Source organism: Cetorhinus maximus, chromosome 13, assembly GCF_964194155.1.
Source record: "Cetorhinus maximus chromosome 13, sCetMax3.hap1.1, whole genome shotgun sequence".
NCBI lineage: Eukaryota > Metazoa > Chordata > Chondrichthyes > Lamniformes > Cetorhinidae > Cetorhinus > Cetorhinus maximus.
Window position 1 is genome coordinate 39454844 of NC_135891.1, and position 26289 is coordinate 39481132.

The window sequence follows — 26289 nt, forward strand, 5'->3', positions numbered from 1 at the left end:
TCAATTCTTTTCTAAAACAAAGCCTTTTTCACTTGATTTTAATATTATGCTATACAGAGATATTATTTATAATTTGCATTGTTAGTAAACCAAAGGTCAGAAATCAGGTCCTGGCTTGTCCATGTCTTGTTATGGGGTGGGGTTTGGGGAGCAGGGGGTAGTGGGGGAGTGGGGGGAAAAAGGTGGTTACATTGATTGCAGACCACAGATTAAGGCTTAATGCTACATTACAACTCAGAATATAGGAATAATGGCCTGGATCTTCTGCAGAGAGGGAATCACCAGCAAATTGCCAATCTGCTCAGACTTCTCCATGTCTCGACTCTTCTCCACATTTCTTGCCAGATCTTACAAGCCTGGCTTCTCCAGAAATGTGAAGCGCAGGGTTCCTCGGAGAACTTCATTATAGTGCTGTAGTGTGGGCGGAAAGACAAGACACGACACCTTTTTAAAGGCACGGACTGCCTTATGGTAAGGTTACATGTTCAGTGTGAATGTTTGTGAATGGGTGAATGAATAAATGTTTGTTAATGGATGAATGGGTAGGGTGGTAGGGTCGGTAGGTGGGTGAGGTAAGCAGATAAGTGGGTAGGATTACTGAGGTAAGTGGGTAGGGTAGCAGGTGGGTGAGGTGGTAGGTATGTGAAGTGCTAGGTGGGTAAGGTGGCAGGTGGGTAAGGTAGCAGGTGAATAGGGTGGCAAGCATATAGGGCAGCAGGGGGATAGGGTGGTAGCTGGGTAGGGTGGCAGGTGGATAGGGTGACAGGTGGGTGAGGTGACAGGTGGGTGAGGTGGCAAGTGGGTGAGGTGGCAAGTGGGTAGGGCTATCGGCAGATGGTGAGGGGAGACAGTAGTGTCATTGTAATGCCATTGAACTAGTAATCCAGAGGCCCAGGCTCTGAATGCTCTGGGGATACAGGTTCAAATCACACAGGGTTGTAACTTCCGACTAGCATCAGAAAGTACTGACCTGCAGAAATTAGAAGAAATAAATACCTATTTAACTGGCCTTGAAAATTACGCTGACCTTTCCGTTCGCCGGAGCTGCTTTGGGGCTTGCATCGAAAGACCCCTCTCAGGCCCCAGCGAAATGCAGCTCCGGTAGATTCAATGAGTCCACGCTCCCCCTTTTTTACACACTTGCTGCCGTAAAGCAGGTAAGCTCAAAGGGCCTGGAAAATTGACAGGCAATGGGGAAGACAAGTGTCTATGTTAAGTTGATAGGATTTGGGGGATGGGGGTGTCTAGGGGTGGTTAGGGGGAGTGGGTCAGAGGTCTGGGGGGATGGGGTGTGTTGGTCACATTTCTGGTAGGTCTGGGGGGTGGGAAGGGGGTCACTCGGGTGTTCTGGTGGGGGGGGGGAAGAAGTCCGTGAAGGGGGGCTGTCCAAGGTGGGGGGGGAGGGGTGTGGGGGGTGGGGGCGGGGAGTCGGGTGGGGGCTTCCAAGGTCGGGGGCAGAGGTCGGTCGGAGCTCTAGGGGTGGCGGTGGAGAGGAGGCGGTGGGGAGGGGTGGAGGTCTGAGGTCCAAGGGGCGTTGGTGGGAGTCGGAGGTCCAGGGGAGCTTGTGGGCGGGGGTCCGGGGTCGGGATGAGTGAGGTCAAAAGTCCATGGGGACTGGGGGGTCCGAGGTTGGGGGCGGAGGTGAGTCGAAGGTCCGGTGAGTTGGGGGTGATGGGGGGTCGGAAATCCATGGGCTGGGGAGGGGGGTGGTGGTGTCGGAGTTCAGGGGGATGTCGGAGTTCAGGGGGATGTCGGAGGTGGGGTTTGGAGTGTGTAGGAGCTCGGGAGTGGCGTGAGGGTTGTCGGAGGTCAGTGGGTGAGGGATCAGAGGTTGGGGAGTGGGAGATCGGGGATGGGGGAATCGGAGGTCGGGTGGTGGAGGCTTGGAGGTCAGGGGATGGGGGATTGGGAGGTGGGGGGTGTTGGAGATTGGAGGTGTTGGGGGTGTCAGAAGTTGGGGGTGTGGGGGTTGAGAGGTCTGGGGAGTGGGAGATTGGAGGCCGGGATGTGGGGGATCAGGGGGTGGGGTTGGTGTTGGAGGTTGGGGGGCTGGGGGGTTTCGGAGGTCTGATGTTGAGAGTTCGGAGGTCGCGGGGGTGGGGGTGTTGGAGGTCGGAGGGGTATTTGGTGGGGGGGAGTCCAGTGGGGTCGGTATGGCTCTTTACAATAATTACTCAGAAGTTAGAAGAGGTTTTAATTCTTCTAACTTTTTCTAGGTAACTATTGGTATAACACTGGTGGAACCATCTGAAGTTTGTGATTTACACGGCATTTTCAGATGGTTCCCAGTGCAGGGCAATGTGTCCAGAGGAAGTGTGCTCTTCTGGGCAATTGCTGTGCAACCTTTACCTGAGACTGAACTTCCCTAAGGATTTCTCTGTGCATCTTTGGGATTATTCCCAAATCCGGAGCTCGGAAGTTACGGGCCACAATGGCAGCTGATGGAATTTAAATTCAATGAATAAAAAAAATTCTGGACTTAAAAGCTAGTCTCAGTAATGGTGACCATGAAACCATTGCCGAATGTTGTAAAAACCCATCTGGTTTATTCATGCCCTTCAGGGAAAGACGTCTACCGTCCTTACCTGGTCTGGCCTACATGTGATTCCAGATCCACAACAATGTGGTTGACTCTTAAATGCCCTCTGAAATGGCCCAGTAAGCCACTCAGATGTATCAAACTGCTACGAAGTCAAAAAGGAATGAAACTGGACAGATAACCCGCCATCGACTGAGGCACCAGAAGAGACGATGGCAAATTCAGCCCTAACGACCTTGCAAAGTCCTCCCTGTTACCATCTCGGGGCTTGTGCCAAAATTGGGAGAGCTGTCCCACATACTAGTCAAGCACCAGCCTGACATAGTCATACCCACCAAATCATATTTCACAGACAATGTCCCAGACACCACCAACTCCATCCCTCGGTATGTTCTGTCCCATTGCAGATCAGACACACCAGAGATGGCAGCACAGTGGAATAAAGTTGGGGGGGAGCTGCCCTGGGAGTCCTCAACATGGACTCCGGATGCCATGAAGCCTCATGGCACCAGGCCAAACATAGGCAAGGAAACCTCCTGCTGATTACCACCTACAGCACTCCCTCCCCATCTCAGCTGATGAATCAGTGCTCCTACATGTTGAACACCAATTGGAAGAAGGACTGAGGGTAACAAAGGCGCAGAATGTATCCAAGGTGGGGGACGTGCATCACCAAGAGTGGCTCGATAGCACCCATACTGACCGATCTGACTGAGTCCTAGAGAACATAGCTGCTCAACTGGGTCTGCAGCAAGTGGTGAGGAAATTAACAAGTGGAAAATCCCCTTTGACCTCATCCTTATCAATCTGCCTGTTGCAGGTGCACCCCTCCATGATAGTATTGGTAGGAGTGGCCACGGCACAGTCCTTGTGGAGATGAAGACCTGCCTTCACATTGAGGATACCCTCCATCGTGTTGTGTGGCACTACCACCATCTAAATGGGATAGATTTCAAACAGATCTAGCAACTCAAAACTGGGCATCCATGAGGCCCTGTGGGCCATCAGCAGCAGCAGAATTGTACTCAACCACAACCTGTAACCTCAAGGCCGGCATATCCCCAACTCTACCATTACATCAAGCCAGTGGATCAAACCTAGTTCACTGAGAAGCGCAGGACAGCATATCAGGAGCAGCACCAGGTATACCTAAAAATGAGGTGTCAACCCGGTGAAGCTATAACACAGGACTGCTTGTGTGCCCAACAGCAGAAGCAGCAGGCAATAGACAGGACTAAGTAATCCCACAACCAATGGATCAGATCTAAGCTCTGCAGTCCTGCTGTATTCAGTCGTGAACAGTGGTGGACAATTAAACAACTAACAAGAGGCTCCACAAATATTCCCATCTTCAATAATAGGAGAGCCCAGCACATCAGTGCAAAATACATGTCCGAAACATTTGCAACTATCTTCAGAAGGAAGTGAATAATCCATCGCTGCCTCCTCCTGAGATTCTCAGCATCATAGATGCTAGTTTTCAGCCAATTCGATTCATTCCACACGATATCAAGAAACAGCTGAAGGCAGTGAAAACACTCCAGCAATAACACTGAAGACTTGTGCTCCAGAACTTGTTGCACCCCTAGCCAAGCTTTTCCAGTACAACTACAACACTGGCATCTACCTGGCTATGTGGAAAATTGTCCAGGTATGTCCTGTACATAAATAGCAGGACAAATCCACCTGACCAATTCCCAACCCAGAGTCCACTCTCAGCCATCAGCAAAATTATGAAAGGGGTTGTCAACAGTGCTATCAAGCGGCACTTGCTTAGCAATAACCTGCTCACTGATGCTCAGTGTGGGTTTCGCCAGGATCACTCAGCCCCTGACCTCATTACAGCTTTGGTTCAAACATGGACAGAAGAGGTGAGGTGAGATTAACAGTTCTTGGCATTAAGGCAGCATTTGACCGAATGTGGTATCAAAGAGTTCTAGTAAAACTGAAGTCAGGGAATCAGGGGAAAACTCTTCACAAGTTGGAATCATACCTAGCACAAAGGAAGATGTCTGTGGTTGTTGGAGGTCCATCTCAGCTCCAGGACATCACTGCAGAAGTTCCTCAGGGTAATGTCCTAGGTCCAAATATCTTCAGCTGTTTCATCAATGACCTTCTTTCCATCATAAGGTTAGAAGTGAGGACATCCGCTGATGAGTGCACAAGGGTCAACACCATTCACAACTCCTCAGATACTGAAGCAGTCTGTGTCCATATGCAGCAAGGCCTGGACAACATTCAGGCTTGGGCTGATAAGTGGCAAGTAACATTCATGCCACACAAGTGCCAGGCAATGACCATCTCCAACAAGAGAGAACCTAACCTTCTCCCCTTGACATTCAATGGCATTAACATTGCTGAATCCCCCACGATCAACATGCTCGAAGTTACCATTGAACAGGAACTGAACTGAACTAGCCATATAAATACTGTGGCAACAAGAGCAGACAGAAGGCTGGGAATTGTGCAGCAAATAACTCACCTTCTGACTCCCCAAAACCTGTCCACATCTACAAGATACAGGTCAGGAATGTGATGGAATACTCTCCACATGCCTGGATGAGTGCAGCTCCAACAACACTCAAGAAGCTTGACATCATCCAGGTCAAAGCAGCCTGGTTGATTAGCATTCCATCCACCACCTTCAACATCCACTCCCTCCACCACAGATGCATTGCGGCAACTCACCATGGCCCTTCCGACAGCACCTTCCAAATCCACGACATCTACCACCTAGAGAACAAAGGCAGCAGATGCATGGGAACCCCACCACCTGCCAGTTCCCCTTCAACCACGCACCATCTTGACTTGGAAATATATCGCCATTCCTTTACTGTCGCTAGGTCAAAATCCTGGAACCCACTCCTTAGCTGCACTGTGGGTGTACTTACACCACAGGGACTGCAGCGGTTCAAGAGGGTGATTCACCATCACCCTCTCAAGGACAAGTAGGGATGGGAAATAAATGCTGCTCTAACCAGTGACTCCCACATTCCATGAATGAATAAGTAAAATAGGTGGATAAAGTGGCAGATGGGTGAGTTGTTGGTTGGGTAGGGTAGCAGGTGGGTGAGGTGGCAAGTGGGTGGGATGGCAGGTGGGTCAGAAGGGGTAGTTAGGTCAGGGGTTAGTCAGGTCAGGTCATGCAGCTAGTCGGGTGATCGGTGATAGTCGTGATTTTAGCAGGGTAGCTGGGTCAGGTCGGGTCAGGGGTGGTAGTCAGTGGGGTGGTCAGCATGAGTGATTGGTAGGAGGGGTGGTGGTCAGTTCTGTAGTTACTAGGATTTAGACAAGGGGTTTTCCATCCAACCTCTCTGGGTAACTATCCAGCTAAGTGCTGTGAAACTGTCTGAAGTCTCTGACTCTAATTCAGAGTCTGAGATATTCGTAGATGGTCCCCAGAAGTAGGGGAAATTGCCCAACCAAAATTCAAACTTCCCAGGCACTTCCCACGGAGGCCTGTGTGTCAAGACTCGCTTGGGATCCTGACGCACATCTTGTGTCATATGTCTGGTCTCCGATGATCTGGAGACCAGGAGATCTGGGCCAATAAATTTTATTTGGGATTATGGACTGTCAGTTGTTCTGATAGAAAAGTTAATTCTTTGGCCAGATTATCGTTGGGTCGGGCCAACTCTGGAGGTCTTTAAATAGGATGTGGATGACCCGCCCCCATTTCTGGCAGATCTCATTTTTGCCAGGAGGGGTAAGGGGGAGGGAGTATTAATCACGCAGGTGCGAAACTTAGCAGGGCCATTTGAAATTAGTGCTGAAAGTTAAAGATACCTCATTTTCGCTGTTCCAAGGGCCTTAACCTGCAGCGTGGGAATCACAAATTTTTGAAGGAGGTGAAACTGCTTGTGAAGGCCAGATAAGATCTGTTTAGGTGTCATAAGATTAAGTTATTTAAATCTCCAACCCTTTAAAATGAACAGAAAACATGCTCCAGCTGTCATTAGAATAAAAAAGCTGCTGAGTGCATTGATTGACAGGCCATCAGGTATAGTTTAGGCAAAAAAAGCTATCTCTTCCTGCGGTTTCAATAGACTTCATTGCTGACATTTCCCAAGGGCTGTTATTACAGTTGAGCTATTTTTTAAGCTCCATTATCACTTATCTCAGCAAGGGTGCTGAGTTCAAATTTTGATTGACAGTTTTAAGAGGAGAAGCTGTCATTGATGTGGCTAATGAATAGAATTTAGTTTGTTTTTACAACAGATTGATCACTTTGGGGAATTTAAAATTTTTGAATGGGTTTCACAAATGAGAGATTTTTCATTATCAAGTGTGTATGATTGTTAGATGGTTAGAAGTTTAACTTTTTTAATTTACACAAGGCTTCTGAAGTATGTTCATAGTGGATACTAGGTGAGTGGCTATGGAGGTGGCATGGGGGGGTATGATGTGGCATGGAGGCAGCATGGAGGTATGAGGGGGAATGGATGTGGCATGGGGCTATGAGAGGGCATAGGGATATCAGGGGATCTAGAGGTAGCATGAGGGTATGAGAAGGCATGGGGGTATGAAGGGGTACAGGGGTGTGGATGGGGGTAAGGGGTGAGCGCTAGAGAGCCTAACAGTCTTTTACACAACTTGGCTAAAGTCTAAGGGAATTAAGGTGGGCCTTCTAACCAGCTCGCCTCAGCACACATCCACCCCCGTGGCCACCTCAGAACTACCTCTAGAGACATAGGCCCAACTTGATCATGCTCCTGCCCCTCCCGGAGCGGAAATTGTGCATGTGGGGGTCGTTCGCATGGAGATGGGTCTGCAGAGCTGGAAAATTTCTCCACTTGAGCTTTCCGCCTCGATGGCGAAAATCTGGCCCTTTATTTCAACTGTTATTACCGTCCCTCGAAATTGGTCATGAAATACTGGAAATAGCATCAATGAATGGCCTGGTTATCAAAAGTGATTACTGCAGTTATGATGCTCTTTGTAAGTGTCATCAACAGTGGCTCTTAACACAAAAGTGAACGAAAATCAATTGCAACCATGTTTCTGAGCAAACTGATCTGTGCTCAATTTGGGAGATTGTATATTCAATCTCATTCACTAAAATGCACCAGTTCTTCGTAGAATTTATCTTTAGTCAGGCTAAAAAGCTGATTGATACACACAGACTTAATTTTGCTGTTGTCATTCAGATAGTCAATGTCAGTGCCTCAATTGCAACCTGATCAGTCCAATCTTGATATTATACAGATAGTTTCAACTACAGACATATTTCCGCTTGTACCGGGGAACCCGAAAAATGCTCCAAATAAGAAGCAATTATTGGAACTAGTTATTGCAAGGATTGCTTTGGTGCAAATTTTAATGAGGTAATTGAGGATACAGTTATTTTTATTTAGTACAAGTGATTCTTAAATAAGACCAATGCGCCTGTCAGCTAAATTCAACAAAATAAATCTGCTGCATGAAGAAGGCAACTTTACAAAATGTTTAGAAGCTCTACTCAGATTATGCAGCATTTTGAATAAAGAAAAAATCATCAATAGATCAGTTTTATGCAGCCTTTTATTTGTAAAGCCTCACTGATTTCATAGTCTTTGCTAGAACTTACTAACTGCCTGTGTTTCTGTCTCTGCTTTTTTAAAATCAACCTCTGTTCACAGCCATTCACATCAAAGCCTGCTCGTCGGCACTTTAATCACCTTCATCTCAGTCTTTAAATTGAATGATGACACTTTGCTTTAAAATGACAACATAAAAGTAACTCTCTTCCCAAACTCTTAGTGGAAAATGGTCAAAAAAAAAATCACAAACCATGACAGGGACTGAGATACCACCAACGAGCAAATAATCATCTATGGATCACTGCAGCAACTCAATTTACAAGATTTATAGATCTCATCAGGCACGAGAAATGCTGAATTATTCAGCATTCCAGCTAAAAAGGATATGGAACATCCACCATGAAGGTGGTGAGGCAGGATTTATATCCCACAAGTGTGCTGGTCTGACTATATGTGATCATAAATGGTACAGGTGATGTGATCATAAATGGTACAGGTGAACCGCTGCCCAACAAGATGAGTGAGCCATAAATTATACCCCATGGATTTTCATAAGATGTCCTAATATATTGAAAATATATTTTTTTTGCATTTGTTCATGGGATGTGGGTGTCACTAGCCAGGCCAGCATTTATTACCTATCCCTAGATGCCCTAGTTCAGAGGGCATTTAAGAGTCAACCACATTGCTATGTCACATTTAGGCCAGACCAGACCAGGTAAGGACAGCTAAAGGACATTAGTGAACCAGATGGGTTTTTACAACAATTGGCAATGGTTTCATGGTCATCATTAGACTTTTAATTCCAGATTTTTATTGAATTCAAATTCCACCATCTGCCATGGTGGGATTCGAACCCGGGTACCCAGAGCATCACCCTGGGTCTCTGAAATCTCATCCCACCCAGTGACAATACCACTATGCCATCGCCTCCCACTGACTTTAGAAGAATTACCTGTTAATAAGATAAACTGGTTAAAAAAAGGTAGCTCCATGGTATACTATGTTCCTTTGGTTCCATACAAGTATAAACAGTATAAAAGTCTACAATTGTTATATGACATGGGCACAATAGAAACAAAAATGGAAAGATCAACTATCTATGCTCTAAGGGGAGAATTTTCTCCCTGTTGGCAGGGGCTGAGCGGGAGTGGGCGCGAGTGGGCGCACAGCCGATCGCTGCCCATGATCGGTTGTGCGCCGCCATTTTACGTGGGTGGGCCAATTAAGGCCCGCCCAGCGTGACACGCACCCAGAAGCGCTGAGCGCTCCCTGTGCGGGCTGGGGGAGTAGGCTGAGTCGGGGCCTGCAAAGAGTGCAGAAATCTCCCTGAGGCACAGAGCTGCCCCAGGGAGATTAGCTTGATTATCAAAAATTTTAATAAAGGGAAAAAAAAAATTTGTAAGACATGCCCCCTCATGTGACAATATCATATGAGCTGGGACATGTCAATGAACTTTAATAAAAATTTTTATTCAATTTATAAACAGTTCATGAAACCTCATCCCGCCCGTGGGAAAAAAATGCGAAGGCTGCCTGGGCTCTTCGCCTGCCCGCCAACCTTAAGGTTGGATGGGCAGCTCCGTTAAGTATTTTAAATTAGTTTTTAAATGGCCTTTGACAGTTTGGCGGGCAGGCGGACGACTCCGATGCGTGCCCACCGAACTGAAAATCGGAATGACGTGCGGTGACATGCGGTGCATGCCCAGCGTCACTGCGTGTCATTTTACGCATCGGCGAGCAGGGCCCAAGGTAAATTCAGTGATCCCAGATTCTCAGTGAGGAGCCAAGTGTGAAAGGTGTACAGGCAAGAGATAGAGTTACAACAGGGTAATGTCAATTCTCCAACACATCAAGCAAAGCTCACTGCTAAAGCATGAGTTAATATGCTCACAAGTCTTAAATTTACCAATAATTTATTGATATAAGTAAATCCTACAATTACTTTGGACATATCTGAGCTTTAAAGGGCTAGAAGGAATCATCAATGAACACCTCAACCTTGCTGCAGACCCCAGCAATGCTATGGGAGACCCACTAGTACGGCAATGTTTTCCAAAATGTATATCTCCAACTCATTCAAAAATAATTGTGAAAACTTAAAAAAATAATAATTTCACTAAGAATACAAAAAATACACATTACCTTTATCACTGTAACGATACCATCATTGGTGATTGGATCAGTTTTAACAACAAAATGGCCAGCAGGGTCTCCACTGACAATCCGGTACACCGCATTCCAGTTTGAAGTGTGTGGCTGGTCTCGGTCTGTGACTGTCAGGTTAGCAACAATTACATCTATTTTGTTCTCTTGAACTTCTCCATAGAACTAGGAATAAAAATATGATTCTTAAAAAAGTGCATATTGTTTTGCATTTCTCACATAATCTCATGGGTTCACAATATCCTACGGGTCAAATATATTTAGCCTTCAGTTACTTGACAGTAGAAACTAAATAAAATTAATCAATCCAGTTACATAATTGCAATTATTGTACTTCAAATTAACAGAATAAAGTACCTTTATTTGTATTTGTCCTGATGAAGGAGCAAGAGTAAATGGCCTCATTTACTGTATAGCACAACAAGCAAAATTCAAAAAATGCTTTGTAATTACTTTTTCCTATACAGCTTCCCAATAAAAGTATGCATGAACGCCTATTTTAAATATAGCAAGTTAGAATAGAAATGCAACATTTCAGAGTGATCTGGGAGACTCACCAATAATTTAGTAATCCAATACTCAATTAATGGTTTTAATAATCTAAAGAATGTGTCTAGGTACCTAAACTCTAAATGAGCAGTGTTTAAATGTGCATCTAATGACTAGCATAATAGTATGTTAACAGATATCCCTTCAGCTGCCCTTTTATGTTGCTGTTACTTAGCCAGTACGAAACCTGTAATTGTTCTTGTTTGCTACATTCCCATCAAAGAAGTTTACGATCATCAGCATACATTTTCAAAGTTATGTGCTGGAAGTGGATCTAGGATTGCCAACCCTTCAAGATGGCCTGGAGGTCTCTAGGAAATGAAGATCAATCTCCAGGACACTGCTGTGTGCAATCCTGGAGAAAAATCATTGGGACATGAAAAATATATATTTAAAACATTTTCTTTGAACATACCTCTTTACTAGGTATTAAAAAAATATTGAAAATAGGGGGGATAGGCTGTTTGGCGGACAATCAAGCATCATCCTACTGGCGTAGGAAGGCATAACGTCACAAAGGCGGATGTGTTGGCCGACTAATGGCTTGAGTGTGGGGGTCAGTCATGTGATGAAACATCCAGGAATACATTTAATTACAGTTGGCAACCCGAAGTGGATCCATCCTGAGACTCAGAATCCATTGTAAAGTCAGGCCCTGCAGCCCAGCATGCTAAGTAATTTTGTTCTGGACTTGATTTGTTTTAGGTGTTCCCTGGCCCTAGTGTTGAACTTGCTCTTATAAAATTAGTGCATTACAGAACCTTGGTCCCAATGTGATGCAGTTGGATGGTTAAATTTACGTTAAATGTTTCAAAACTTGATTGCAAACATTTTGCCCACTATTATTAAATTGATATTTGCTTGTACTTCTCTCCCTCCATTAGTATTTCATGCTGGATAATGCAACATTTTTGCTACTTTTTTATTTTCTATTGGCAACAATTTCCTACAATATGCTGTTTGCCACTTAAATACAACACAGCAAAGTGACAAGGATGAGACTCTGGGGATTCAGTGCTGCATGATCTTGATGAGGAAGACAATTTCACATATAGGGGGATGAAATCAGCAGAGTGAACCAGGCTTATTGCGAATCTACAGCCTGTTTTACACTGCGGTGGTTTTTATTATCCAACAACTTAGGAAATGTTGCCAAGATTTTTCAGTTCAAACCAAGTAAAAGTGACAATGAGACTAGCAAAGAAGTCTCCAAAAACAGGTTGAAATTGGCATTTAGTGGTACAAAACTTGAGTATTGCTGGAAAAAGAGACATGTCTAAGCTTTTTAAGTTGCACTCATGAGGATAATCACAAGAATACCAATATAAGTGGAAAACAACAATTTATACTGTATGTGAAGAGAGTGCTGATTGGTTGGCAAGTTGTGTTGCCATGGAGATTGTACCAGTGATGGTAACTGACAGTTAACTGCCAAGTAGTATTTGAAATTTAAACCAAGCAGCTTGATCCTGATTGGTCAAGGCATTACCCCGAGGAGTAAGTCAGCGAATGGCAGTCACTTATTTTGTTTAGCTGAAACAGGCACAATGCACGTCCATGTTCTTTCTGTCTGCAAAGAACAGGGCCCTGTGTATTAATATATGTAGCTTCCAGTACATGCAAATACATCAAACTGTAAGCCTGACTGACAATCTTAAATTGTTTGTCGTTGTGATTCTTAGCACATTGAGGATTAATTAGCAAAAGTTGTCCAATTGTGGAATCGCATCTAATGTTGGACACCGTGTTTTGAGTTTTGCAAGCACGGGCTGGCTGGGTACTGTCTGTACCCTGCCTGTTGCGAACAGCGGCTGGGACATGCTGTTTGATACAATCCACCAGTCTTTGGGATGTATTACAGACCTGTAGTGAGCTGCCTTCTTGAACTGCTGCAATCCATCTGGTATCTGTAGCAATTTTGGTACTGAGTGGCTTGCTAGAACATTTCAGAGGCGAGTTAAGAGTCAGTCACATTGTTGTGGGTCTGGAGTCCCATGTAGGTCAGACCAGGTAAGGACAGCAGTTTTCCTTCCCCGAAGGACATTAGTGAACCAGATGGGTTTTTACAACAATTGATGATAGCTTTATGGCACCATTACTGAGACTAGCTTTCAATTCCACATTTTATTAACTGAATTTAAATTCCAACAGCTGCCATAGTGGAATTTGAACCTGGGTTCACAGAACATTAGCCTGAGCCTCTAAATTACTAATCCAGTAACATTACCACTATACCACTGTACTTGTTTTGACTACGGAGGAAGAGGACAAAACATCAGTAGCACAAGGGAACCTAAAATAAATCAGAGAATTTAATATAAGCTGAAAAAATGTAATTCCAGAATTGTGCCATTGGGCTGGAAAATTTCAAATGCCATTTTTAAAGAAGTGAGGGGGGAAGAATGCAGTAATGACATACGTGTCAATTTAAAAATCAGTTATGGAGGAGCTACTGGAATCTATGTCAGGGACAATGGGCGGAATCTTCCGTTTTGGAGTCTACGTGCGGTAGCGGGCATGGAAGTGGGAATGATTTCTGATATGGGGCAGGATGCTGACTACATGTGATCTTGCACTGTTCAGCTCATTAAATACGCACCCACATGGAGATCACCAATTCTTGCGGTAGGGGCGGGCTGGGAGTCACCGTCCCCGCCATAACCTCATGGAGTTGAAAGTCCGCCACCATATTTAAAGGACACGCAGACAGCCTGCACTCTCCCTTCCATCTTTGCCCGGCCACTGCTCCACCCTTCCCCGCTAACCCTTCCTCCCTTCCTTGGTCATCCTCTACGCAACTTGCAACGCCATCACCCAGTCTCAAGCCTAGGCTGGCATTTACAGACACTCCTCAAAGAGGACAACGTAACGGCAACTCACTGTTAATCATGCAAGAAGTGTATCACGTCACTTATGCGCAGTCATGAATGTGAACATTCTAATTTCTAGTTGGCGGGGACCTTAATTTGTAAGGGGAGCTTAATTCCAGTGAGGTGACCTTTTAATGAGCATGCACGACTTGTTAATGCATGCAACATTGTTTGTCAGGAAGCTCAACCTGCCTTTAACGACCTGAAAACTTAACTCCTAAAGTTCATCCCACTGTCGTAAAATTGATTTTTGGCCTCACACCAAATTGATTTCCCACGCCTGCCAAGCTTCCTGCTTCTGGTGGGACTGGAAGATTCTGCCCGGTCACTGAGCACTCGGACATGAGGGGACAGCAAATGCAGGTGCAACAACACCGGGGGCAGGATCTTTGGATCATTGGGTAGGTGCAGTGCGCGGGTCTGGGAACGGCTGGGAAATGCCCGACCACAATTTCACGCTAGCTGGCCCATTAACAACCAGCCAGCGTGAAAGAATCACTGAGAAGCTCAGAGCTGCTGGGGTCAGGGCAGGAGGAGGGCTGGCACTAAAGTCTGTGTATGCACGGGGGAGCATGCACTGAAAGCTCCCTGAAGGCAGAGAACTGCCTCAAGGAGCTGTAGAATTTAAAAATCGAAATAAAGATTTTGAAAATGTGATAAAATTGTCCCCACATAGAGCTCACTCAGATGAACAAAGACATAGTTAAAATGATGTTAAAACATTTTTATTTTAAAAAATTAATGTTGGAAACCTCATCCCACCTGTGGATGAGGTTTCTTCAAAAACGCAAAGGCTACTTGGTCGATTCCCCTGCCCGCCAACCATAAGGTTGGGCGGGCAGCGCAAAATAGCATTTAATTAATTGACTAAAGATCTTAATAGGCCCCTTAATTGTCGGCGGGCATGCTGCTGACTCTCGTGCGTGCCTGCCGACTAAAATATCATGCAAGTGTGCGATGACATCTGGACACTTGCCCGACATCATCGCGCGCTGTTTTACACCCGATAGGGTCGGGCACGTGCCCGCCCACGGGATGCAAAATTCTGCCCCAGAGATGTTTCGTCTCCAAAGCCATTAAGAAGACCCATGTTACAGGAGAAGTAGGAAAGCAGAACAAAGTAGAGGTGGAGTAAAATGCCCTGCACACCACGGTATAGGTCATTAATATATATCAGGAAGAGCAAGGGTCCCAACACTGATCCCTGAGGAACTCCACTGCAGACCTTCCTCCAATTTGATAAACAACCATTTATCACTTCTCTCTGTTTCCTGTCACTCAGCCAATTTCTTGTCCAAGTGCCTACTTTCCCTTTTATTCCATGACCTAGAATTTTACTCACAAGTCTGTTGTGTGACTCTGTAACAAATACCATTTGAAAATCCATTTACACCATATCAACTGTGTTTCCTTTATCAACCTTCTCTGTTACCTCCTCAAAAGATTCCAGAAAGTTAGTTAAACATGATTTTCCCTTGATGAATCCATGTTGGCTTTCCTTAATTTTCCTGCACTTGGCTAAGTGATTATTGATTTTATCCCACACTATAGTTTCCTTAAGTTTCCCTATCACCGAGGTCAAACTGACTGGCCTGTAGCTGCCAGCTTTATCCTTGCACCCCTTTTTGAACAATGATGTAACATTCACAGTTCTCCAGTCCTCTGGCACCTCCCCTGTGTCTAAATGAATTTTTAAAAAAGGTCAATCCCCTAAACTGTGCAATCTGGTCATGACTGGCTCATGATTGTTGGAATACAAGGGCCTTCCTCTGATACCCTGCCACAAACCAGGCAAAAAACAGTGGAAATGCTGAAAAAAAATGAAGCATTCAAGTGCAATGCCACCTCCTTTTTCTAATCTGGACAAGCCCCATTCCAAACGTTGTTGGCGGTCCCTTTCTTGTTCTTCTGTGTAGTCAAGGTCATAGGTTTGGAAGGTGCTGTCGAAGAAGCCTTGCGAGTTGCTGCACTGCATCTTATAAATAGTAAAAGCTGGAGCCACTGTGCCATGGTGGTGGAGGGACTGAATGCTAAACCATGTGGATGGGACGCTGATCAAGCAGGCTGCTTTGTCCTGGTTGGTGTTGACATTCTTGAGTGTTGTTGGAGCTGCACACATGCAGGCAAGTGGGGAGTATTCCATCACACTCCTGACCTGTGCCTTGTAGATGGTGGACAGGCTTTTGGTGAGTTAAAAGGCATGTTATGTGCCAGAGAATTTACAGTCTTTGATCTACTCTTGTTGCCAATACTTATTTGGCTGGTGTAGTTAAGTTTCCGGTCAATGGTGATGCCCCTTCCCCAACTCCCCAGCCCAGGATATTAATGTCAGATAGATGCAAGTGTTGTAGGCATACTGGAACAGCTTGGCAAGTTGTGGAGCACATTTTCAGCATTGCAGCTGGGTTGTTGTCGTACCCATAGCCTTTGCTGTATCCAGTGTGCTCAGCAGTTTCTTGATATCATGTAGAATGAATTGATTTGGCCGAAGACTAGCTTTCGTGATAGTGGAGAACTCAGGAGGCACCAGAGATGGATCATCCATTCAGCACTCCCGGCTAAAGATGGTTGCAAATGGTTCAGTTTTGTCTTCTGCACACATTGGTTGGGCTTTGCCACCATTGTGCATATGAATGTTCCTGAAGCATCCACCTCCCATTCATTGTTTGTTTGTCCACCACCATTCATGACAGAAGTGTGGTAGGACTGCAGAGCTTTGACCTGATCCTTTGGCTGTGGGTTCACTTAGCTCTGTTTATAGTATGTTGCTGCCATTGTTTAGCATGCAGTCATGTGTTGTAACTTCACTAGGTTTGCATCTGTTTTTTTGATACTCCTGTTGTTCCTGACATGATCTCCTACATCCCCTATTGAGTTTTGCCCTAATTTCTACATATATCCATTTAATTTTCTAACTTAAGTTTTCTTTTGACTACCAAAACTTAATTTACCCATTACAGGTTTGGTCTCTCTGCAAGGTGGGGGTTGTTGGGAAGACAGCAGAAGCCATAGTTGTTCAGGACGATGTTGTGTAGCCTGGAGGAGCATCCAGCTCAGCCCCACAAAATTTAAGAGGAACTAACATTTGGGATCCTCTATGGCTGGGTCTCCAGTTGATACTGGTCACAGGATGTAGTGGCTACCCTCTCGCCCAGTTCAAACCCAATATGGCACTCTGGGTCAAATGTACATCAAAGGACCCAGATTAAAATTTTAAATGAACCTAATGCCGGACCTAGGTGGCTCCAACAGTAAGCCTGGGAGACCATTGCCGTCTACCACAACTGAGGGTTGTAGACCATCGCCCACCATTTCCACGGCAATACCATCCCATTTTTGCAGGATGGGAAGTCTCCCACTCTATGTCTCCAATTTTTCATTTCATTGAGACACAAACAATTAATTATTGAGTGCAGTTCAATGGTATCATTTGCATATGGTGCATCAGTAATATGATGCAAATTTCAGGAAAATGAAAGCTACTGAAAACTGTGCCTGAAGCTTCCAAGCCTAATGCTGTAATGATCACTGCCTTAATTTCATTTAGTTGAAATAGGATCCCTCAATGCATGGTGAGAGAAATCAATTTGTCTCAAGGTAGAACATTGTTGTAATTAGGCAGCTCATAAAAATATGCCACTGTACTTCCAGGGTACCTTAACCTTTACTTTTACTTAATCACATCACTGCCATAGAGCTAGGCTCACATCTTTAAAAAGTTTAACAACCCCATTCAAATTCTCTCCACAACTGTGACTGTGTATAACTGCATTACATTATTTTAGTTCTCCAGCTCGACCGTCCAGTTATTTTGAAAACTTTGGATCATTTAAAGGATTGTTTCATTTCTAAACTATTATTTCTTAAGGTTCTGAATTTTCTGTAGAATAGAAATCTATTTTTACTCTTTGACACCTATAAGCGCATAATGCAAAAATTAAAATGAATAATTTACAAGCAATAAGAAAGTGCCAAAGGAATATTTCATATGGTCAATTCAATACCACCATTGTCCTCCAAGGATCAATATGGTATGATCACTCTCAAAGAATTACAAAAGGAAGCCAGGAATAGGATTTCATTCTTTTCTATAAGTATTTATAAATGTGTTACAATATTAATATCAAAAAAATAAATATACACCAGAAATATCATTAAAAACCTATAGAGACTGACAACGCGGCTGTTATGAGAGCTTCTACTGACCATGAAAGGGCTTCAATTGAGACTGAGATAATAGCTGGTCATAACAAGATGCTGCTATCTTTCACAAACAAAGCATGCTACATCTCTGGAGCTTTATTGTTTCTGCACCAGTAGCCATTTTGCTGATTTCCTTAGCACACTACCACAGAACATTCCTCATGTGACATCAAAGGCAACAGTTAAGATCCATTGTCATTACAGTCTGTTTTTTAACCCTTGGGGGGAAAGCCAAATTATAACTGTGCTCTATTTGGCTCAAAGAAAATACATTTTGTCAGTAATTGTTTTCTTTTTCCATGCTAAAATTATATCAGATTAAACCTTAAAACCACTGGTCACTGTGTTTCTTGAAATTCTTTTTGCATTTCTTAAAATTCATCATATTAAACGTTAAATGTATTTGTGTAAATGCATACACCATCCTTTGATGCTCCATTACAATTTTAATTGTTCATCAGTGTTAATCTCTTTCTGATGAGAAAATAGATGTGAAATAAGTGGGTTCACAGCACTCCTGAGTTGGAATCAATCTTGATCTATCTATATTAACCAGAGACGTACTTTACAAACTGGGCAAGATCTTCTTGAAATTTACATTCCAATCTCACCATCAGTTCTCTATTTCTCTCCCTTTTTCAAAGTCACAAATCCAACCATTTTGAGTGGATCTGTAGCCTAGCTGGACATTGCTGTTTTGTGCCAGTCTGTGATTTGCTCCCTTGCTGGTGAGGAAAAGAGATGGCAGCTGGAGTCCAATTTTGGATCTTGATAATGGCAGTTCAATAGACTAACTTGGCCTGTCACTGGTTGCTTGCAAGTCAGGACATTTCTTTCAGTTAAGCAAGCTTTTTTTAAAAAAGAGATTCCTTCCATATTTCTCATGGCTTGCTTATCTCTTTTCCTCACCAGCAAGGGAGCAAATCACAGACTCTAGTTTTGAGAAGCAATATTGGAGAGAAATGCACTGACACTAACCTCCCAATGAGTAGTTTAGATGCGAGTGGATTGGAATGTTTAATCTTATTTAAGTAAAGCCTAGCTTCACGCTGGATAAATAGTGTGGAGCTATTGGAAATAATAAATGATCTGTTCAACTGGGACAGCCTGAAACCAAACATTTTGATGCTTTAATACATTCCCAAGCTACAATTTCCAATCTTAAGTTTGTTTTTCTGTATTCATCTATACTGGACATGAGCAGTTCATCCAGAAATTCTTGCTTTATCAATTTTAAAGCTTGAATTTGCAGAATTAAACTTGAAAGTGCTTTTACAATGTTTATTTTCAGAAACTTCTCTATCATGCTTCTGAAAAAGAAACAGTGCAAGGTTTCAACCTCCTAACCCATTCCCACAATTTCATATATAATTTGCTGGGCCACAAGAGAAAGCTTTTTGCTCTAAAACCTTCCTCTTAATTGTTTGTATCCTGAAGGTGGATGAGTGTCCAGCATGGCTCATCTTCTGCTTTAGCCTCATTACTGAAAAGCATCATGCTTCAATTCTACACTACTCTCCAAGGCCAATAACTCAAATCATATGAAAATGCTGACACAAATTTTTGTCCCACTGTTTACTTATACTACATACCGGGCTACAAATCCTGAAACGATAAGGGTGAAAAATTCAAGTGGATACTTTTCCTCTGCAATTAAGAACTTCATTTAAGATCTTAAATTGATTCTTCTCAGTTTTAGGATCCCAAAGGACCAACTGTAAATCCCACTAAACAGTTCCTGTGCTTTAAAGGGTGCATTATCAATCCCTTATATTTTTCTTTGTTGTTATGTAACTCCCATGTCTCAAATTTAGCAAAAATAGATCCTGAAAATTGGTTAATTTAAAGAGTACTAATTCTAAGTTTGATTTTCTAAATTTCAAAGCCTTTAACACTGTACTGTAAATCAATGATGCGCGACAGTGCTTTGCAGATGATGTAGATTATAGCCTTATGCATCAATGTTAGGGAGTGTTTATACTTACTGTGGCAGCAGTAAATTCTGGAGCATTGTCATTCACATCGGTCACAATAATAAGTGCAGTTGCTGTATTAGAAAGACCATAGTTTAGGTTCCCATCCATATCAGTGGCTTGAATGATGACTGTGTATCGTGGGACTTTCTGAAAAGGAAAGGACACAGTCTACAGTAAATATGTATAACTAATTGAATCTGGATGCAGTTGGGAGCAGAGATTACAGCAATTTACGTAAACTTGTATTGTAATTAAAATACAGGCTATTTTATAATCGACTCCCTCTTCTCAACCTAGTCTGAATTTGAAGGGTCTAATTTATCTGCTAATTAATCTCTAAATTTTGCAATTAAGGAACAAAAACAAACAGGCCCTAGTAATGAGCAAAGCTCAAACAAAGTAGGCAAGATATACTCAGTGTTCTTAAGTTTTATTTGTAGCTTACAATGCTTAAATGTGGAAATGCTGACTGTACCCACAATGTCTAATTAGACTAGTATGCCATTTAGGAACATTTACCTTGTTAAGACTGCTGAATGAGATGCTTCAGAAGGAAATGAAAAATATTGCACTCTCAATGGCAGATGGCTACAGATTAGAATCTGAGGGTAGTCAAGCATGAAGATACCTGATGAAAGGCAATCAACCTAAAAAGTTAACTTTATTTCTCTGTCTGGCCTGCTGAGTATTTCTAGTATGTTCTATTTTTATTTCAGGTTTCCAGCATCTGCAGTATTTAGCTTCTAAGACTTCAGCTTTGGAACAGATTTTACCACAGTTTCAAAACATAAATAAACACTAGTCAACGACCACTTTCCAAATCAGAGTTTGCAGAAGAGAGATTCCAACATACCTTACAGTAACTTAGGAGAAGATGATTGATCTGAAAAGGGACTGATAAATTGAAATCAGTAAGAGTCGATGTACTCTAAGGAATTTCCCTTGGTGTATACCCACAAAGTGGCCAGGATTTTCCTGTCAGCGATTTGGGGGCGGGGCCCGCTTGTCGACGGGAAAATGACGCGAGATGACATCGGGAGGAACCCCTGACGTCATCCCGGTCCCTTTAAATTTTCAGGAAGGCGAGCGGACAGCGAAATCAGCTGTCTGCCCGCCAACCTGTCAATGGCCAATTAACGCCATTGACAGGCTAATTAAGATAATTAAATACCTGCCCGTCCAACCTTAAGGCTGGCGGGCAGGCCAGGAGCCCCAGCAGGCTCCTGATAATACATGAAACCTCATCCACTGGCGGGATGAGGTTTCATGTCCGTTTTTAAAAAGTTTCATAAAATTTATTTGTTTCTTATTAACACGTCCCATCTTGTGTGACATTGTCATAGCGTTTCCTGTCGCGCAGGCCGCTGGGCGGGCCTTAATTGGCCCGCCCGCTTAAAATGGCGGCGGGCCTCGTTTCAGCGGCGGGGGTCGGCTGTCCACCCGCTGCTGAGCTGGTGGGGCTCGCGCGCCCACCAAGGGCGAAATTCTGCCCATTGTGTATTATTTCAGCAGGGTTTGCTTGTTTAGGGATCAAAAAGGAGGCCTTCTTCTAGAGGCAGAGAGCATGGCTGAGATACTAAATTAGTTCATTCTAACTGACTTTACTTAAAAAATAGCAGATGTTTAATGTCACAGTAAAGGAGCAGGTAGCAGAGAAACTGGGCACGATAAAAATAAAGAGGAAGTATTAAAAATAGAAAAGCCACCCAGTCCAGACTGGGTGCGTCCTACATTGCTGACAGAAGTAACTGCAGAGATAGCAGAGATTATGGTCACAATTCATTATTCCTCCTCAGATATTGAAATGGTGCCAGAGGACAGGAGGACTGCAAATGTTACATCACCATTCAAAAAAGGGAACTGCGATAAACCCAGTAGTCATAGGCTAGTCAGCCTAAGTCAGGAGGCACAAGCACAAGTCAGGAGTGTGATGGAATGCTCCCTACCTGCCTGGATGAGTGCAGCTCCAACAACACTCAAAAAGCTCGACACCATCCAGGAAAAAGCAGCCCGCTTGATTGGCACCCCAACATTCACTCCCTCCACCACCAATGCACAGTGGCAGCAGGGCGTGCCATATACAAGATTCACGGAAGGAACTCATTAAGGCTCCTTTGACAGCACCTTCCATACCCGCGACCTCTACCACCTAGAAGGACAAGGGCAGTAGATGCATGGGAACGCCACCATTTGCAAGTTCCTCTCCAGGCCACACATCATCCTGACTGGAACTATATTGCTGTTCCTTCACTGTCACTGGGTCAAAATCCTGGAATTTCCTTCCTAACAGTGGGTATACCTCCCGAACATGGACTGCAGCATGGTGGCTCACCACGACCTTCTCAAGGGCAATTAGGGATGGGTAATAAATGCTGGCCTAGCCAGTAACACCCATATCCTGTGAAAGAATAAATTTTTAAAAGCTTAGCACCCGATAGGTAAACCTTTAAAAACAATAATAGAAGACAAAATTAATTGGCATTTTGAAAAATATGAGTTAATAAATGACAGCCAGCACAGATTTGTTAAAGGCAAATCATATTGATTGTGAGGGTTTAAGATGTCACCCTGTATATTTTTTTATAAAATATACATAGATATCCTCATGGCAATTTCTAAAATTTCAAAAACCAGACAAAGACTTTTTAAAATGGCTGAAGCTATGTCTGTCTGTGATCCTCGAAGAAAAGGAGTTGCCATGACAGTATCAAAGAAACTTGTACTTCGTTATCTCTGAAGAGACACTAACAACCCCCTTGTAGGCTGCAGATACCAAATTTAAAGAGAACTACACAAAGGCCTGCAGCATTTCATAACCCAGGCTGGCCAACTGGCATTTACTCATCTGCTAGGACAAAGGGCCCTGCAACCTTCCTTTCAATTCTTAATGGTTGGGAATATTGGGAATCTGGACGAGGGATACACATCCCTTGTTAAAGACAAAGTGGAGAGATGGGATTCATCTGACATGGACCTCAAGCTTGTGTAACCAGTGATATTACCTTGCTATACTGCAATATCTCAGTCTGCTATTTGACTAAATAACTAGCAGCATCACGGAAAAGGGGTTCTGCACAGATTGAATACCTGGGCCCCATCTACACTGTTTCTACTGGAACTTCTGTCCCATCGCCTACAAGACTGATTCATCTCTGTATGTCTATCTCATTGTGTGAAGTCAACTCCACCGGAAAAGCAAATTATCCAGCATCGGTTTTCAACCCACTGACCTCCATGTGGGAATGCCTCATTGGGCTTTGATTCTGGACTCTGGTCTGACGTGAAACAACATTGATTTTCTCTGTGGTCTCTGTACTGTAAATCTTTCTTTTTTCTACTCCTCATTTACTGTCTGAATGCAAAAGAGGCAACATTGCTACACTCTTCCTGAGTTTGAGTGTGTGCAAATAAACTAACCTTTTGGGTTTATCCTCCCTCTAGTTTGCTGTGGGGTTATTAATATAAAATTGGATCACACCGAAACTGAGGCGTTGGAAAATATGCCACCGCTTCTAGAGGGGGAAGCAAATCAAAAACACCTTTCCTTTTATGGACGGGTGGCAAGAGGAGAAATTAGTGGATTTAAATTAACCCCGCTCCTGTCTGTAACACGGGGCTGAATTTTGAAGTCGGCGGGCAGGTGCGGTAGGCAGGCCTGGGAGCAGCTGGGAGAAGGTGCGCCACCCACAATCGGCCCCCGAACGCGAAAGGTGTGCTGAAACGTTCAGCGCTGCTGGGGTGGGGGTGAGCATGGAAGTCTGCGTATGCACACAGGAGCGGGCCCTGAAAGCCCCCTGAGGGCACAGAGCTGCCTCAGGGAGCTGAAGAATTGGAGAAACAATAATAAAGATTTGAAAGATGATATAAACATGTCCCCACATGTGGCTCAGTCACATGAAGAGGGACATGTCTAAAATGAAGTTGAATTCTTTTTTTCGTTTTTTTTTTTATTTACCATTAGAAACCTCATCCCTCCCATGGATGAGGTTAATGCAAAGGCCGCCCGGCCTATTCACCCACCTGCCAACCGAATGTTTGAACAGGCTGCAAAGAAATACAAATCAATTAATTGCTTAAGGGCCTTAATAGGCCTTTTAATTGTTGGTGGGCACACAGCTGACTCTCGCGCACGCCCGCCGAGTGAAAGATCACGAGTTTGCACGATGATGTCGGGACGCTTGGCTGACGTCATTGCGCATGATTTTACGCCTGATCGGGTCGGGCGAACATAAAATTCAGCCCATGATTAATCTGCTTGAGTTCTTAAGTGAAGTATCAGAAAGAGTTGATGAGGGCGATGCAGTTGATGTTGTTTATATGAACTTTCAAAGGGAATTTGATAAAATACTACATAATAGACTTGTTAACAAAATTAAAACCCGTCAGATTAAAGGGGCAGTGACAGCAAGGATGCAGAATGGGCTAAGAGACACAAAGCTGATATTGGTGAACTTTTGCTTTTTCAGACTGCAAGTAAGTATATAGTGGCACACCCCAGGGATCAATTATAAGGATCACTGCTCTTTTTGATATGTATTAATGCCCTGAACTTGGGTATACGGAGCATAATTTCAAAGGTTGCAGATGACAGAAAACTTGGTCATTCAGTATGACATAGACAGCCTGGTGAAATGGCCTGAACACATGGGAAATGAAATTGAACGCAGGGAAGTATGAAGTGATGCATTTTGGTAGAATGAGGAGAGGCAATATATGATACAATTTTAAAGGAGGGCCAGACAGGGAGAACTGGGATATGTGTGCACATAAATCTTTGTCACTGTTAAAAATGATCCTGGGCTTTATACACAGAAGCATTGAGTACAAAAGTTGTTAGGCCCCTGCTGCAGTATTGTACTAGCTGGAAACCAACTTTCGGAAGAATGTCAAAGCCTTAAGAGAGGGTGCAGAGGAGATTTACTGGAAAAATATTAATAATGAAGGACTTCAGTTACATGGAGAAATTAGAGAAGCTGGAATTGTTCTCCTTAGAGCAGGGAAGGTTAAAGGGAGTTTAATAGAGACGTTCAACATCATGGTTTTGAAAGATTAAATGAGGAGAATCGGTTTTTGGTAACTAGAGGACACATTTAAGCTAATTGACAAAAGATTTAGAAGAGGGGAAAACTTTTGTTTGTGGAGTGAATTGTTAAGAGCCAGAACAGACACAGAACAGAACAGGCTGGACGGCCTCTTTCTGTGCTGTGTCATTCTCGGATTCTATGAAACCAGTGAAGACAAGTACTGCTGACATCTGGCACCCAGGATTGATGGGCAGAGGAAAGAACCAGTCTCCTTGACTGGAATTTTCTTTTCCAGCAGATTTAGTCTTACCCAAAATTTCAGTCTCTAGGGCATAATTATGTTCTTGAAATCCTTTTTAACCTTGAAATAAATGTTTTCTTTTGTCATTTTTTGTTGTCTTGATTCTAACGCATTAAAATATACACAATCTTTATTCAGTCCCCCAATGTGCAGAGAAAATCCTAGCCGATCCAGCAGTGGTGTCATTCTGAGGGTAGATGTAGTTCAAGTTCAGAACTAAAAATTAACTTTTATTTAGTAGCTCAGCATGTCTCAGAACGTCCCACATGCAATAAATTTCTGCGAAATACAGAGGTTAGGTAAACAAGTGCAACAACTATTTTAAACACAGCAAGGTTTCACAAATAGCAATTAGAGCAATGAAGTGTTGATATGTTTATTTTGGTATTACTGATTAAGGGATGAATATTGCTGTGGCACGGTGTGGGTGTGGAGGTTGGCATGTTTACAATTTAAAGGATCACCTAAGCAGGTACAATTGGCTGCACTGGCTGAAGCTAGAAATTGGGGTCAGCTCCAAATGGCCAGAAGCTGCCAGCTAGACATCACGGTTTGTTGCAAGCATCTTCATCAGAACTAGCTGGGTGCTGCAAGGATCATTGCTGGCCCCTCAGCTATTTACAATCGATGTTAATAACTTAGATGAAGGAACTTAGAGCAAGGTATCCAAGTTTGTTGATGACACAAAGTTAGGTGTTGGCTGTAAAGTGGAGGAAAGAGGCTGAAAAGAAATACAGACAGATTAAATGAGTCGGTAATAAGGTGGCAGATGGGGTATAATGTAGAGAAGTGTGAGGTTATTCACTTTGGTAATCAGAATAGAAAAGCAGAATATTTTTTAAAAAGATGTGGAGCTTCCAGACGTTGATGTTCAGAGAAACTTGGGTGTACTCATACAAGGGACATGAAAGTTAACATGCAAGTACAGGAAGCAATTAGGAAGGTAAATGGCATGTTGGCCTTTATTGCACTGGATTACAATGATAAGGAAGTCTTTCTGCAAATGTATAAGGCTTTGTAAGACCAAACCTGAAGTACTGTGTGTTGTTTTGGTCTTCATATCTAAGGAAGGAAATACTTGCCCTAGAGGAGGAACAGCAAAGGTTCACTAGGTTGGTTTCTGGGATGAGGGGGCTGTCCTA

General features: G+C 43.5%; 1 protein-coding gene across 1 annotated transcript in view; it reads right to left on the reverse strand.

Moving 5' to 3' along the window:
- Window positions 1-26289, reverse strand: part of LOC144688569 (cadherin-4-like) — a 732621-nt gene that overhangs the window by 65681 nt on the left and 640651 nt on the right. The window contains exons 8-9 of the mRNA XM_078555304.1: window positions 19832-19969; window positions 10204-10389 (exon numbers count right to left, since the gene is read on the reverse strand). Of these exons, the coding sequence (XP_078411430.1) occupies window positions 10204-10389; window positions 19832-19969 (324 nt within the window). The remainder of the gene's footprint in view (window positions 1-10203; window positions 10390-19831; window positions 19970-26289) is intronic.